The sequence below is a fragment of the Podarcis melisellensis genome, assembly GCF_964234715.1.
Source record: "Podarcis melisellensis genome assembly, chromosome: 2".
Taxonomy (NCBI): Eukaryota; Metazoa; Chordata; class Lepidosauria; order Squamata; family Lacertidae; genus Podarcis; species Podarcis melisellensis.
This window is the reverse complement of record NC_138529.1, coordinates 74,796,386-74,810,111: the sequence shown is the minus strand read 5'-3', so window position 1 is coordinate 74,810,111 and position 13,726 is coordinate 74,796,386. Positions and strand designations below refer to the sequence as shown.

Sequence of the window (13,726 nt, the reverse complement as noted above, 5' to 3'; positions counted from 1 at the left end):
GCACAAACAGCTTTAACCTACCTCAGAGTAATTGTTGAGGCTACAAGTGCTGCTCTGAGTTCTTTGGAGGAAGGAAGGGTAGAATAAAATTGCAGGCAACATTATTCTGTCAAAAGCCTCCATGAAGTTTACTACAAGAGGTCAATAACTTTGTTTTGTGTCCCTTCTCCAAAGCAACATAAATGCCAGAGAAAAGTTCAGTCAAGTGCAGTTATAAATAGAGCATAAGCTATTTTCTAGCCAGAGTGTTTTATAACATTCGACATGCATAGTTTTAACTTTCCTTTTGCAACTGCTTCCCAAAGATAGAGAATTTGGTTTGCTGAAACTATATGCATGAATACCAGCACATCTTTGAAAGCTTTACAGAAAAACCACCGTTATTTTATGCACTGGTTGTGAAGTAGCTGCTTGAGAAATGCAAGCCTGTAAATTTACCTGACCTGACAGAAAAATCTGCACCATGCTGCAGAAAATGGCTAACTTAACAGGTGTGACACCTAGAACAGAATTTATCCGAGCCAGCAACACTGCACAATATTGTTAGATCTAAGAAGAGAAGTGAATAATTCATCCACCAGGATTATATGCACAAATAAATTAGGCTCCATTAATCACAGGAACTGGAATTTCACCAGGACTAAGTGACCCACCATTCAAATATTAAGCAAATTTTCTCCCTCTTAGCAAGGCCTCGGGTTGTGTATCATTTTGCATCCAAATACAAATGTACCAGCTTTACCAAAACAATAGGCCATTGTACTATTTTTTTTTATCCCTAATGAGGACAAGTTTATTTTAGGGCAAGATTATTTTGAAAAAGAGATTATATTCTTTATCATCTTGGTGATATAACATGTTTGCATGGGCCTGGCTAACTTTTCAGAAACACCACCTTAAACTATTAACCAGGCACAAGCTTCACTGCCAAACAATTCGATTCAAATGCAAACATACACAATAACAAACACTCCTTTAGTAAAGTATTAGTGCCCAATTTAACAGCAAGTTAAACAGATGATCACACCTGCTACAAAAACAGAAACTCAACTCCTCAAACATTCCATGGGAAGTATGGATGGAGAGAGGCAATGCATACAGGGAATTATTCAGGTTATGCTTAATTTAGATGCATCTGTAGACAGAGGTAATTGAGGGCAGCACCTACCTTTATTAATTTCACAGAAGGGGAAAAATCATTTTTGTAGGGTGATTCGGGGAGGGGGGACAGCTGTTTTGCCCCCTAACAAAAATCCTTGGACAAGATGAAACTAGTAGACAATATGAGAATCAGGTGGGCAGAATCCATCCAAATTTCATTTATGCCCCAGGTGCATAATAAAGACTCAAATGAAAACAAAGGGCTCACATACTTGGAAAAAAATAACTGGAGGAATCGATCTAGCCAGAATATGTCTCACTTTTGGAGGCAGACATTTTCTCCTCACACTTCTCTTCCAGCAAAGAGAATCACAGTCAGCAGTAGTCTTCAGAATTCCGGTGCTCCATTCCGGAGCAGTGCACAAAGATGTTTCTCTGTCTCCAAGGAGGGAGGGTGTTCAAAAAAGCAACCCCTATACTCTGCCTCCAGAAATAAGGTCACATAACAGCCCCTTTTTGCCTTTCAGGAAATGGGAAAAGTAAAAACTCTCACACACCAACCCCAAAATTGCAGAGGGTGCACACATGGCTCTCTTGCCTGCTCACTTGGGAGGCAATTCAATTCTCTCAGGCAACCAAGAAAGCATTTCCAATACTGACTGACGTGTGTGACACATATTGCAATTCTGTATTTTTTTTAAAGCAGACTTCAGATAAGGCACACTCCATATTTTTATGCAAGTAGTCATGCCATTATTTTAATTCCTTACCTGGCCTCTCTGACTGGATCTTTAAACAAAGCTGTTTCAGAAAGTCCAAAGACAGCTGCACAACCTCCTAAAGAAAAAAGGAAACATTATTTTACACAATGAATTGCACAGTTGCAACAAAGTGAAAGAGCACTGACTTGAAACAGAGTCACTTTGAGGATCCTTTAGGTAGAAAGGTGGAATAAAAATAGACAAAAATTTACATGATATTCCTATAGTGGGGGAAAATAGTGTTGTCCGGCAATCTTGCCCAACTCTTCTTATAAAACCGTAATTGTAACAAATGGGAAAAACCGGTGTTCAAGTTATGTCACATTCCTAGTAAGAAGTACTCATATTTACATTAACAGTTCGTCCCATTTATCACTATGTGCCAAGCATGATTACATCTTTTCCCTCTCCTAAGCACTTCTGTAGCCACAGCAGTGACTGAAAAAATGTCTTCACATTTTAAGTTTATCATTCAGGAACAAACAGCCCTTAAGTCATTAATCATTAGCATTAAACACTCCAGCTGAAATTCAGGAGAATAAATTAAGTGGAAAGTCCCCAGCGCTCCATCACCTTTCCTTGAAGAGACAAGGCTGATTAGGCTTTCCACTGAACTCAAAGGAGACTCCGATCTTAAGCAATATGCACTTCTTAGGAATATTCAGGTTATTGCTGAATATTTAATATTTAAGTAGTATATTTAAATATTTAAGTGGTATTTTCTCTTTTATATCTAAGCAGCAATCAACCAGAACAGTTTTAAATTTTTTGATCAATTGATATTGAAGCACAGAAAATGGCCCTGTAAGAGTAGAGCAGTTTTTCTGATAGGTCAGCTTTGTAACTATCCATTCATCCTGCCCTTTTTCATAAAAGGAGCCCTGGGAATCAGACAATACAAAAAAATTAAAGAGATTAAGAACATACACATCAGAGAATAGTTCTCCTTGGAAGAAACAGAAACCTGATACAAAGGTAGCATCATGCTAATCGGAGAGGGGGCTCTTTTCCTTCAAATATAGACCTTTTTAAAAAAGGAGTAAATATTTACTGCATTCCTCACTCAACTGAAGGATAACCTATCAGAATTAGGGTATTTTAAAATTTCAGTAGCAGAATTAAGTTTGAACATTCAATAGTCGCAGGAAACCTACACACACTCCTACTGCTACTCTACAACTCAGTCTATGCTGCAAAGGCGAGCACAACTAATCTTAGAGATACATAATAGACATTTTGTCCACTGCTCTATGTTCTATATGAGCAATCTAAAAGCAGGTTAAATATGGAGATTTAATGCAATATTCCTTCATACAAAAACCAAACCAACCAGCTTGGCTACAGATGTTAACAAAAACACAACAGTAGGAAAAACACTAAATGAAACAAGAAATAATAGTTACCCCATGGTGAACATACTTCTCCCCAAAAAACTGCTTCATTATGTGTTTGCCAAAGTATACTATGTTCTGAAGATGTTGAAAGATTTCTTCTGGTGTCTAAAAAACAAATTACAAATTGCTGTTGAAACACAGATTATGCAGCATTACTAGATAACAGTTAAATCCACTTAGAAACAACCTCTGAGAAAGATTACAGTGGTACCTCGGGTTAAGAACTTAATTTGTTCCGGAGGTCCGTTCTTAACCTGAAACTGTTCTTAACCTGAAGCACCACTTTAGCTAATGGGGCTTCCCACTGCCGCCACGCCGCCAGAGCACAATTTCTGTTCTCATCCTGAAGCAAAGTTCTTAACCCAAGGTACTATTTCTGGGTTAGCAGAGTCTGTAACCTGAAGTGTATGTAACCCGAGCTACCACTGTACTTCAAATTTGCAAACTCCACAACACCCACCATAAACTACCAAACAAAATGGTCTGGTTCACATGTCATATTAGTCAGAAATGAATTTAAATACAAGTGACACTTTGCTTAAATCTTCTTGCTGTACGCGGTGGCATGGCAAGGCCATAGGGGCAATTGCTCCGGGCACAAAATTCTGAAGGGGCGCAACCAGGTGTCCTCACTACAGGCCCGCTCATCAATGCCATGTGGCTGAGCTCCGGCAGCTAAAGAGGGGCAAGCTGCAGCCGGGCCATGCCTTCAGCCAGGCCTTTGTCACGACAAGCCATATACTGGCTTTGTTCCTGTGGAGTGGCAATAGCAGAAGTTGGAGAAACCCACAATGACGGCTTTTTAGCAGTGGACTCAAGCATTATTTATTATTATTTATTAAATTTATATACCACCCCTCATCCAAAGATCATAGGGAGGTTTACAACATAAAACAGCATGCTGCATGTTCATATCAAACCATATTTTTAAACCATGGGTTAATGTGACATGAGAATCAAGCCATTATAAGCAGCAAGTTTTTCTACTACTGCTCCCATATGCAAAACTTGATTTTCAAAATCCGGTTAGCAAAGACACTTCTCCACAGGGGGATTTAACCGATTATCAAGCTGTGTTCTAAAATCCCAAGTCTTCTGCAATACTAATATGCATTGACTTTGTTTCTTCTACTGGAGCCATTTTTGCTTAGTACAATGAAATAATTCATATGAATAGTTACTATTCTACAGTGCTTTTCATTGAAGATCATCAAAAGCACGTTTATCAAGATCTGGCAATATCTCAATCTACTAATTGGTTAAAAGCCCAGCTAATCAAAGGATTGCAAATCCTCAGATCTCAGATAATGTTTTAATCAAGCTGCTGTTGGTTTTTTAAAAAAATAATGCTGAGGCCTCCTTGAGCTCACAGAAAGTGGGAATGAAAATTAATTCTCCTTTTTAAATAGAACTAGCTGAAATTTCTTTGGTGGGAAACAAGAAGGATAAAAGGGAACAACAAATGATAATGGTCTCACCTTGTCTCGATTTGGAGGAAACTTCAAAAAACGTAGTACCACACAACGCTGAAATTTAATTTAAAAAATGAGTGAATTAATATAGATTTGTAATTTGGAAAACAAGCTGTACCAACCCATTGCAGTAAAATAATTTGCACAAGTAAACCACTTTATCTATTAAGCAGGGGCACTGTTGTATGTGGCAGGGCTCAGGATTCCTGCACTTTTTTACCTTTTTAGTTTTTTATTTTGTTTACATGGCAGCTAGGCTCAATGCAAAGTGTAGTGCCCATAAGATCCCAGCCATCCACTATCTTAATTTGCAAATTTGTGTTGTAAGCCTATTTCTGAATCCTTTAAGTACTTAGCAGTGCCCCTGCTTTTAGGGGAAGCAAGCATACATTTGCTCAGTATTCTGTGCATTCTTTATTTAGTTATCAATGCATTGACAGGTGACAAACAAAACATATCAATTAATTTTACTGAATCAGATCAGCAGTCCATTTAGATTGGGAACTGTCAACCTGCTACCCACAAAGGCCTTCACTGGTGCTCTAGCCAGAGGCCCTAGACTATAAACTTTCATTTAATTTTTTTTAAAGTGTCTAGCAGGCCAAGAAAGAAATTTATAAAGCAAAATGTGCAGGTATTTGTAGCAATTTCTGTGAAATAAGCCAATCTGGCTGCTCCTGTTTCTTAGATATTTTAACCATTGAGTGAAGTCAGTGATAAATGAGTTGTTTGGATACCAGGCAACAGGAATCACAGGGCTCCTGCTCCTAAAGACCTGCTGTATTCTCTTTCTTTTGAATGCACTTTCCCTGGAATCTTTGTAGTTTGCCATTCCTTTTCCCCTAGCCACAAGGATAGATCTTCCCTATGATAGGTTTGAGATCAGGTAGGCCCTAGAAGTTATTTTCTGCAAATATTGCTACACAGCAAATATGAGCAGATGTTAAAAACTGTCTCAAAAACCAGAATGTGCCTGCCTTGATTAAGTTCAACATCTCCCCTGTCTTCAGTACAAGAAAACAGAAACAACTATCCTAGAATCAATAAAAATATGAAAATCTGTACATGGGGTAAATGTATTTAGCCTGAAGACCAAAAAAAGAAATATCTAAACAGTTGTAAGAGAAAGTTTTATAACTGCCTGTGTTTCAGACAGCTATTATTTATAAGCCGACTTTTTCAGCATATTTTTTATGATGAAAAAGCCTGCCTCGGCTTATACTCGAGTGAGGGGGGCACCTGCAGAGGGACGAGGGCAGGCACAGGAGGGCAGGCTGCGCCTCTCCCAACCAGGCTCCTATGCCTGCTCTTGCAAGTGGCAGAGGAGGCGGCGGAGGGACAAGCAGCTGCTCATTCCTCCTCCTCCGCGTTTTCCACTGTCGGCAGCGGTGGAATGAGCAACCCAAAAGCAGCCTTTTCGGGCCGCTTGTTCTTCCTACTCCGCTACCGTCACCACCAGGTTTGTGGTGTGGTGAACCGGCTTATACTCAAGTCAATAAGTTTTCCCAGTTTTTTGTCCTAAAATTAGGAGCCTCGGCTTATATTAGGAGCCTCGAGTATATTACTTTAATACAAAATACATTTATTTTAGTCCATAAGTGGTATTTTAGAAATAATGTATCCCTCTATGCTTTATAGCAACAGAGATTGCATGCACATCTATTTTACAGCTTTTCTCCTTAAGAAGACACAGTAAACACAACTATTCATAAACTTACAGTTTATCAGCTGTTACGGAAACCAACTAAATGCTCTTATAGAAATATTTCACAAATAGGCACTAGAAGTGAATTTTGTTATTTCAAACTCATTTACCTTATGTCCTTTGCTGGTGTATGTGCAATACTTCCTTGAAAGCTACAGGAAGCAAAGATTTCCTCACTTTGTTTACAGTAACATGGCACTGAATTTGCCAGGCTTGAAATCAAATCAAGTTTTTTTAAAAAAACAAAACAAACCTAAGATTTAAAGTTGTACAACTAAGTAACATTCTGCTGATATTCCATGTTTTTCAAGAATTTTTATGTTTAAACTATTTTTCTAACTTGCTTTCTTATTTACTCTGAAACGTACAAGAATAAAATACACAGCAAATGAACTTTTTAATAACAGAACTAGATTCCAGTAAATTCTTCTGTTTCTTACAGCCAAATAGGATGATTTTCAAAAGCCACATCTGTGGTCAGCTACAGTTAAAATGTTTACCATACTGCTGATAATCCAGATTTTATTCAAACCAGCAGGGCTGCGTGTATTGTTCCCTTGCTTTTGTTCAGGCTAACATTGTGCCAAGAATGCAATACAAAACATGATCAGTTGAGCTTGGTTTTTATAGAACTAATCATTCTGGTGGTGTGGGAGAGAGGACATGATGTTGGTACTTCTGATGACCACGTTTGAAATGGGTTTTTCCACCGCATCGTAGAGATGCAAACAAATGGATAATATTCTTGACCAATAAGACTACTACTTCAATTTGTGTTTCTCAACATCTGCATATGTAATGAAGCCCTCTCTTCAAAATGTTCTATTTGTGTATAGGAGAACTATTACAGTGAGGCACATGGTGTTGCTCCCTTGGAAATTTCAAAGCAGACTTCACAGCATACATCCCTCATACTCATTTCTACTGCAGCACCCCTTAAAATAAAAGGGAGTGTTAATTTAGCTTTAAGCAACAAGAAGAATTTGTCCTTAACTTGGGAACACTAATTCTGGCAATGCTCAAGACCACCTGTTCTGTGAACATTTAATCAGCAAGCCTAGACATTGGGTAAAAGCAATTAAAGTAGTTTATATATTCAAGCTCTGGTGCCCATTTAGCATCAAATTGTCTCTTAACAAGAAGTGAAGTTGCTTCTTAATTCATTAATATGGTCTCTGGGGAAACTTAGTTTATTATACTGTCCTTGTTTCCAAAATAACAAAGGCAAAAATGAGCATTTAATGAATGGTATTGGGCTCTGACTAGTACTATGTAGCACTACAGGGCAATTTGGATCTTAAAAATAATTTATAATTTAACAACAGACTCAAGATTTTAATAAGATTAGTATCAGTTGCTTCTACATTATATGTGGTTACAATGACACTGATCAAGTAAAAAAAATCTGTATAACTTTCAACATGATTACAGCCCTCCACAAGCAAGGCTGTAAACAGGGAGAAAGTGATGTACTGAGGGGGGCAGGGCTTGGCAGAACACCGAAACTCTCCCTTGCATATTTGCTTACATGGAAGTAAAATGCTTGCCTGAATATTTCTATTATTGTAAGCCTACTAGCACGTGCCTCACATTTTCCGTAGGTTCATCTTACTAAAAAAGGATTTTTCAAATTATTGAAGTAAACAGGAGTTTGTCATAAAGCTGTAGCTACCATATAGTCACAATACTATAAATTAAGTGAACATCTATTTTCAACAGTGAAAGGAAGATTTCTTTCTGAGATTTAGTGTGACCTGCTTTTGAAAAAGACAGATTTAACAATTGAATTCTGTGTCTAACAATGTATTGGAAACATGTGAATATAACTGGATTAAGAAAACTGTGCAACTCCTCTAATATGAAACCCCAGCTCCAGATCAAAAACATCATTTTCCAAAAAGGAATACAATAATGCTTTTGCAAGTCCCATTGTTCTGTCAGGCAATTAAGGTGCGGGAGGAAATATTTGTTGGTCAAGGGAAAATATTTGTTGGTCAACACAAGGGAACTGAGCTACTTCAGTTTTATCATGAGTTCACTAGTCAAAAATAAATACCAACTGCTTATTGTGATTATATTAACCATGTTGTGGAAGTAGCTGTGTTATAAGTCCTTACATGCAGTCTTACGCATGTTCCAGCAAGCATCCCACAGTTCCCACAATATTTATGTAACCAGTTGCTTAAGGGAAGTGCCTAAGTACTTTCTGTGATAGGCTGTAAATACAGCATTCACACTTTATTTCTCCTAAACAAAACATGTTCAGGAAGCTGATAACAAGCCCCAAGTTCTACCTTCGACACTGAAAACTTGTCTGTACAGCAGAGTTGCACAAACTGAACTTCATGGCTTAGCATTATTTCCAAACACAATAATTACTGAATGCCTTACTACTCCAAATGTCCTGTTGTATGTCAGATTTTAGTACACACACTGCTGTTCAACTGATGCTGAAATTGACAAGGACACACATATGCACCATTATGCGTGAACATGCATTTGGTTATGCTAAGCTACCACAAACTAGTATATTTTCAGCCCTGTTGCTATTACTTTGGTTAACTGAAGATCCAACTGTATTTAGGTATCACATGCAAGTATCTTGGCATCACAGAAAGATACGAGCCTCATATCCTAGTAACTAGTTTCTTCAGCTTATCCAAATGCTGGGAACAGAGAGATGCAACTGTGCTGAACATCAAGAACTGCACCAAAACTAGCTCAGCATATTATATACACGGAGACTTGGGTGAGAACAGCACTGGGCAGATCAATAAACTTTGTGCACAAAAGGAAAAAGCAGCAGAACCTGCTCAGACCTTTTCTGTGTGCATATTCAAGCTCTGTTACAAAGAGAAGAAGAACAGGATCAGCAAGGGATAGAATATTTCACGGAATACCGTGCAAATATACAATTCTTCACACACCTGTTTCCTTTTTTCTAACCCTGCCAATGGAGGAGCAAAAAAATAACTAAAATAGTTACTCAGAGGCACTGCACAAAGGGCTTTGCAGGCATCAGCCCCTTTAGTCCAAGCCCCACATCTGATATCAAACATGCCAGGCATAGGGGAAACATGGCTTGGCCAAAACTGCCTCATGGACCAAGTGGGCAGGCTTGGGAAGCCAAATTAGGCCCATGGACCAAAGGTTCCCCAACCCTGATGCCGGCACATGAATTTATCTCCTCTCATGCAGGTATTTCCCCTCCTTTGTTTTTTTAACAAACTATGATGAGCATTACATCTACAATAAAGCTAATACTAACCACAGTATACCCAAACCACAGTTTGCAACCATGATTTCAAAAAAATTAACTGATTTGTTGACAATAATTAAAATTGAAAATGCCAATTTAGTTGTAATGCTAACCACAATTAGCTTTGAAAGATAAAGAGATGAGGCAGGGATTAGGCAACTGGGCAGAGTTACATTTGCACTAGACCCATGTTTCAGGGATTAATTACTTGCACAAGTCACATTTCTAATTCTTTAACAGGCAGGTAAATATATTCAGTTGTTGGCATCTGTCTGTTTCAAGAGACAATGGGGTACACCTCTGGGGGTAAAGTCAAAACGCTGCTGTAGCAGCACCAGCGTGACCTTGGGGCGCAAGCCTGGACAGTGTGTATGGAAATCCTGGGCTGCCCAGACAACAATACTCCCCTCTCGGCATAATGATGTGGTCCAAAGGAAAGCAGAACAATATGTTTGACAACAGCTTGGCTGCAAGAGTTGCCAGAAGGTGTACAAGGCACAATCTAATCGCCTTAAGCACTCCACTCCAGATTTCTTCTCCAGAAGATATCCCTCAAGGCAGAGGAAATTTAGGATCAGTTTTCCTTCTCCTAGATGGGATACCTTCCCATGTTGATGAGCCCCATCTGTCCCTCACTTCCCTCTACAGCACATGCAGAAACCACCTTCTTGGCCATTGGGCCCGCTATTGGTTTCATCCACTCAATCTGCTGGAAAGTGTCTACATACAGGAGACGTTCCTAAGTCACCAAGATTTTGAGATCCATTAGCTACCCTCACCTGGTTTAGCCAACTAGTCAAAGCCGTTTCCTTGGGTATGGCTGCTGTTGCATGCTGAGCTGGCAGCATCTAGGAGTCACTGGTGAGAGCTGAGTGCAGGGTGGGGACCAAAGGTGAACAAACTACTCCAAAGAAGCATGATGAGGGGAGGTACTACCCCTCCCCTAAAACCCAGTACACACCATATATTTTCAGTATCAAGTGAGCAACAGCATCATTCAACTTTCTTTTAGGAGCACTAAAACAGATGGTTATGGTTGTGCCAAATAATGGGAGACAAAGGATGCTTAGATTCTTATTTATCAACCTGAAGTTACAAGTCAGACTTCAATTTATCAGAGATGGAAAGCAGCCATTGCTTCTTTTTCCCAGAACCCTAAGTATATATATCACAGCAGCACATGTGAGGGACATTTTCATCCTGCAATATTAATCTTGAAACCAAGTCTATAAACTAACCTCATGGCTGTATCAGCCTAATTTCTTTCAAGTTGCTTCCTCTTCCTCATCACCCTTTCCCCTGCTTTGTGCAAAATTTTGCCTGAGGAAAGGTTCTGGAGAATTTGAAAGTCTGTCATGTTTTTGTGACATTCTTGGTTGGTCCCAAAAAAGGTACCATAATGCTATAATATTAATAATCACATGTACATTTTTATTTCACTCCAAGAAGCACATACCCCCTTCACATATTATCCTCATAACCACCTTGTGAGGTTAAGTTAGGCTGAGAGCAAGCTTTGTGGTTGAGCACGGATTCTAATATGAGTCTCCTGGTCTATATTGCATTAGCTGTCACTGGAGGAGGAGGGAATCAATAGATGAAACACAACGAAAAAAATCTCAATTAGCACAGAGCTTTCATTAGATTACACCTTCCTAGAAAACAAGTCTGCCATTTCATAAAATGTACTACATTTGATGTGTGAAGAAAGAAGACATTTGTGTGAAACACACCAGCACTTTTAAATAGTGACTTGCACCATTTTGGAATTTTTCCTCCTGCCATGGTGCAGTGAATAGCCTTCCTCCCAGGACATCATAGCCATTTCCCCCACTTATTTTGTCGGAGGTGTAAGAGCTGCTCCACAACCATGACTCAGGCCCTTTCCAGTCAGCTTTAAGATAACTTGCTTTTAATACTCTTTCTCCTCCCCCAAGCCCTTTTCAGCACTGAAAAAGAAAGTCACTCAGCTTGAATTATCACAACGCAACACACAGTGTGATTAAGGACCAAGGGCATCCAATAAAAACGATGCTTCTCTGGCACACAAATTGGGGATGGCACCCATTTTGGCAGGGATGGAGCCTTCAGCTACATATCTTTCATGTACACAGTGAGTTTACCTATACAGTACATGAGTTTCCAAAACTTACTCCCCTCCCCACAAAAAAACCTAAGATCTGATTTGCTGATCAACTGCGATTAGAGTTCGTTGTCTCTACACAGTTTTTTGTTGTTATACTTTAAGATACCAACTTCTTTCAAAGTCTGTTAGCTTAACGAAAGCGGTATAAAATGTTTTATGTCCCCCACGCCCCCCCCAAAAAAAAAAGTGTCACGGAGAATGTCTGATTTTACCGTTATGCTTCTGAGGGGAGCGAGAGGAGGAGGAGAGGCTGTTGGACCACTTTGCTCACCCGCTGATGAAGGAGAAAGGCGAGCTTTCCCGGCGGGTGTCCTCCCTCCCCTCCCCGCCTCCCCCGGGCACCTCTTCCGAGGCAAGGGAAGCGGGGAGCAGCGGAGGGAGCCCTGAAGAGGTGAAGCGGGAGGAACTGACGGGCCTTCAGTTCCCTCCTTCCCCGCCCCCCCCTCTAACTGACCGGACAAAATTTCCGTTAAGGGTGGAAGGCGGGGGAACTGAAGGGGGGGCTGGGTTTTTGTTTTTCAAAAAAGGAAGAAAAAAGCCCGAACCGTTAAGCACGAGACTCAGGAGAGCGGTTGGCAGCTAACCTCAGGCGCGCGCAGGCAAGAGGCGGCCGGCGCCTTTTTTTCTTTTTTACCTGTCTGTGGGAGACGACGAGGCTCTTGTTGCCTTCCCCGTGGTATCGCCATTCATTCTCATCCATTTTCTCCGCTTCCATCCCCCAGCCAATGGCCCCTCCGTTTTGGTTTCCGGCAAGGCGAGCGGGCGGTCGTCGTCGTCGCCTCCTCCTCCTGCTGCTTCTCGCCGCTTCTTCTCCCTCAGCTCCGGCCTCCGTTTTCACCCCGTCCCACTGCGCGCGCGGCCTCCCGCCCACAAGTCCCTACACAGCGATGAGGCGCAGCCTCTCCGGACAACGCGCTCAACGAAGCCGACCACCTGGTTGTTTCCCAGCCCACACTAGCGTCCTCGCCCGGATCGGAACAGGAAGTTCCACCTTCCGCCTTGGGGCACGCGGAGGTCACCCACCCGAGAAAATAATATACTGTATAGGTTTGTATGGGGGGCGGGACTTCCTTAACCGGCCCTATTTAATGGGGGCATCAGCCTCAGCTCCTATTCTTCCCGCAAGGCTACGGCTGTAGCAAGCGCCATCTTTATTTCTGGCAAGTTCGGGAAGAAAGAGGTTCGTCACCCTTGACCGGGAAGACCCTGGGCATGCGCAGGAGCCTTTCGCGGTTCATAGGTGTGCGTGTGTGATATGATAAGGAAGAGCGGCGGCAAGCTGGTTTTGGCGGTTTGTTCAGAGGCCGCCGTCCCTTCTAAACCGACTTCAGGAATTGATTGCAAAATGGTCGCCTCTTATATATATAATTTTAACCACATGGCCTACATCTTAGGATTGTACGACAGACCCTGGCTTTGATTAGCATCGGAGGTAGACAGGAGTCTGCTCGCTATTGTATTCATTTATTTAAATATATCTTCTGCCCCCTACCCTGGAGGCTTGGAGTATGTAATAACATGTTTAAAACGAAATTAAAATATCCAGTTGCATACTAGTTAAAATAATTATTTAGTCATTTGCATATTTAAAAGGCTTCCAGCCCACATTTCAGAGGCCCCTGCCCTCACACGGCAGTTTGGTACCCTCCAGGTAGGGCTGTGAAAGACCTGGTTGAAACCATGTTTCAGCTGCTGCTGGTCAGGGTAAGATAGTACTCAGCTAGATGGACAATGTTTCTGACTCAGGTGTAGGGCAGCTTCTTGCAGTCCTGGCTTACAGCATTTAGGAGCATATTAAGCAGCCTTAGGCAAAATCAGAAATTTGGTCTATCAATATTGTTGACTCCAGCAGCAATGCTATGATGCCTTAAGTGAGATCTTTTCCCCA

At 40.8% G+C, this 13,726-nt stretch overlaps 1 protein-coding gene across 2 annotated transcripts in view; it reads right to left on the bottom strand.

Annotated features, from left to right (window-relative positions):
* Positions 1-13,367, bottom strand: part of IPPK (inositol-pentakisphosphate 2-kinase) — a 31,538-nt gene extending 18,171 nt beyond the window's left edge. The window contains exons 1-4 of one of the 2 annotated variants that reach the window (XM_081901210.1): positions 12,473-13,367; positions 4,735-4,782; positions 3,266-3,361; positions 1,872-1,938 (exon numbers count right to left, since the gene is read on the bottom strand). In XM_081901210.1, the coding sequence (XP_081757336.1) occupies positions 1,872-1,938; positions 3,266-3,361; positions 4,735-4,782; positions 12,473-12,553 (292 nt within the window). In that variant the 5' untranslated portion in view covers positions 12,554-13,367. Of the gene's footprint in view, positions 1-443; positions 550-1,871; positions 1,939-3,265; positions 3,362-4,734; positions 4,783-12,472 lie in introns of those variants that run through there. The other variant, XM_081901211.1, reaches the window with a different exon arrangement.
* Positions 13,368-13,726: the final 359 nt, after the last annotated feature.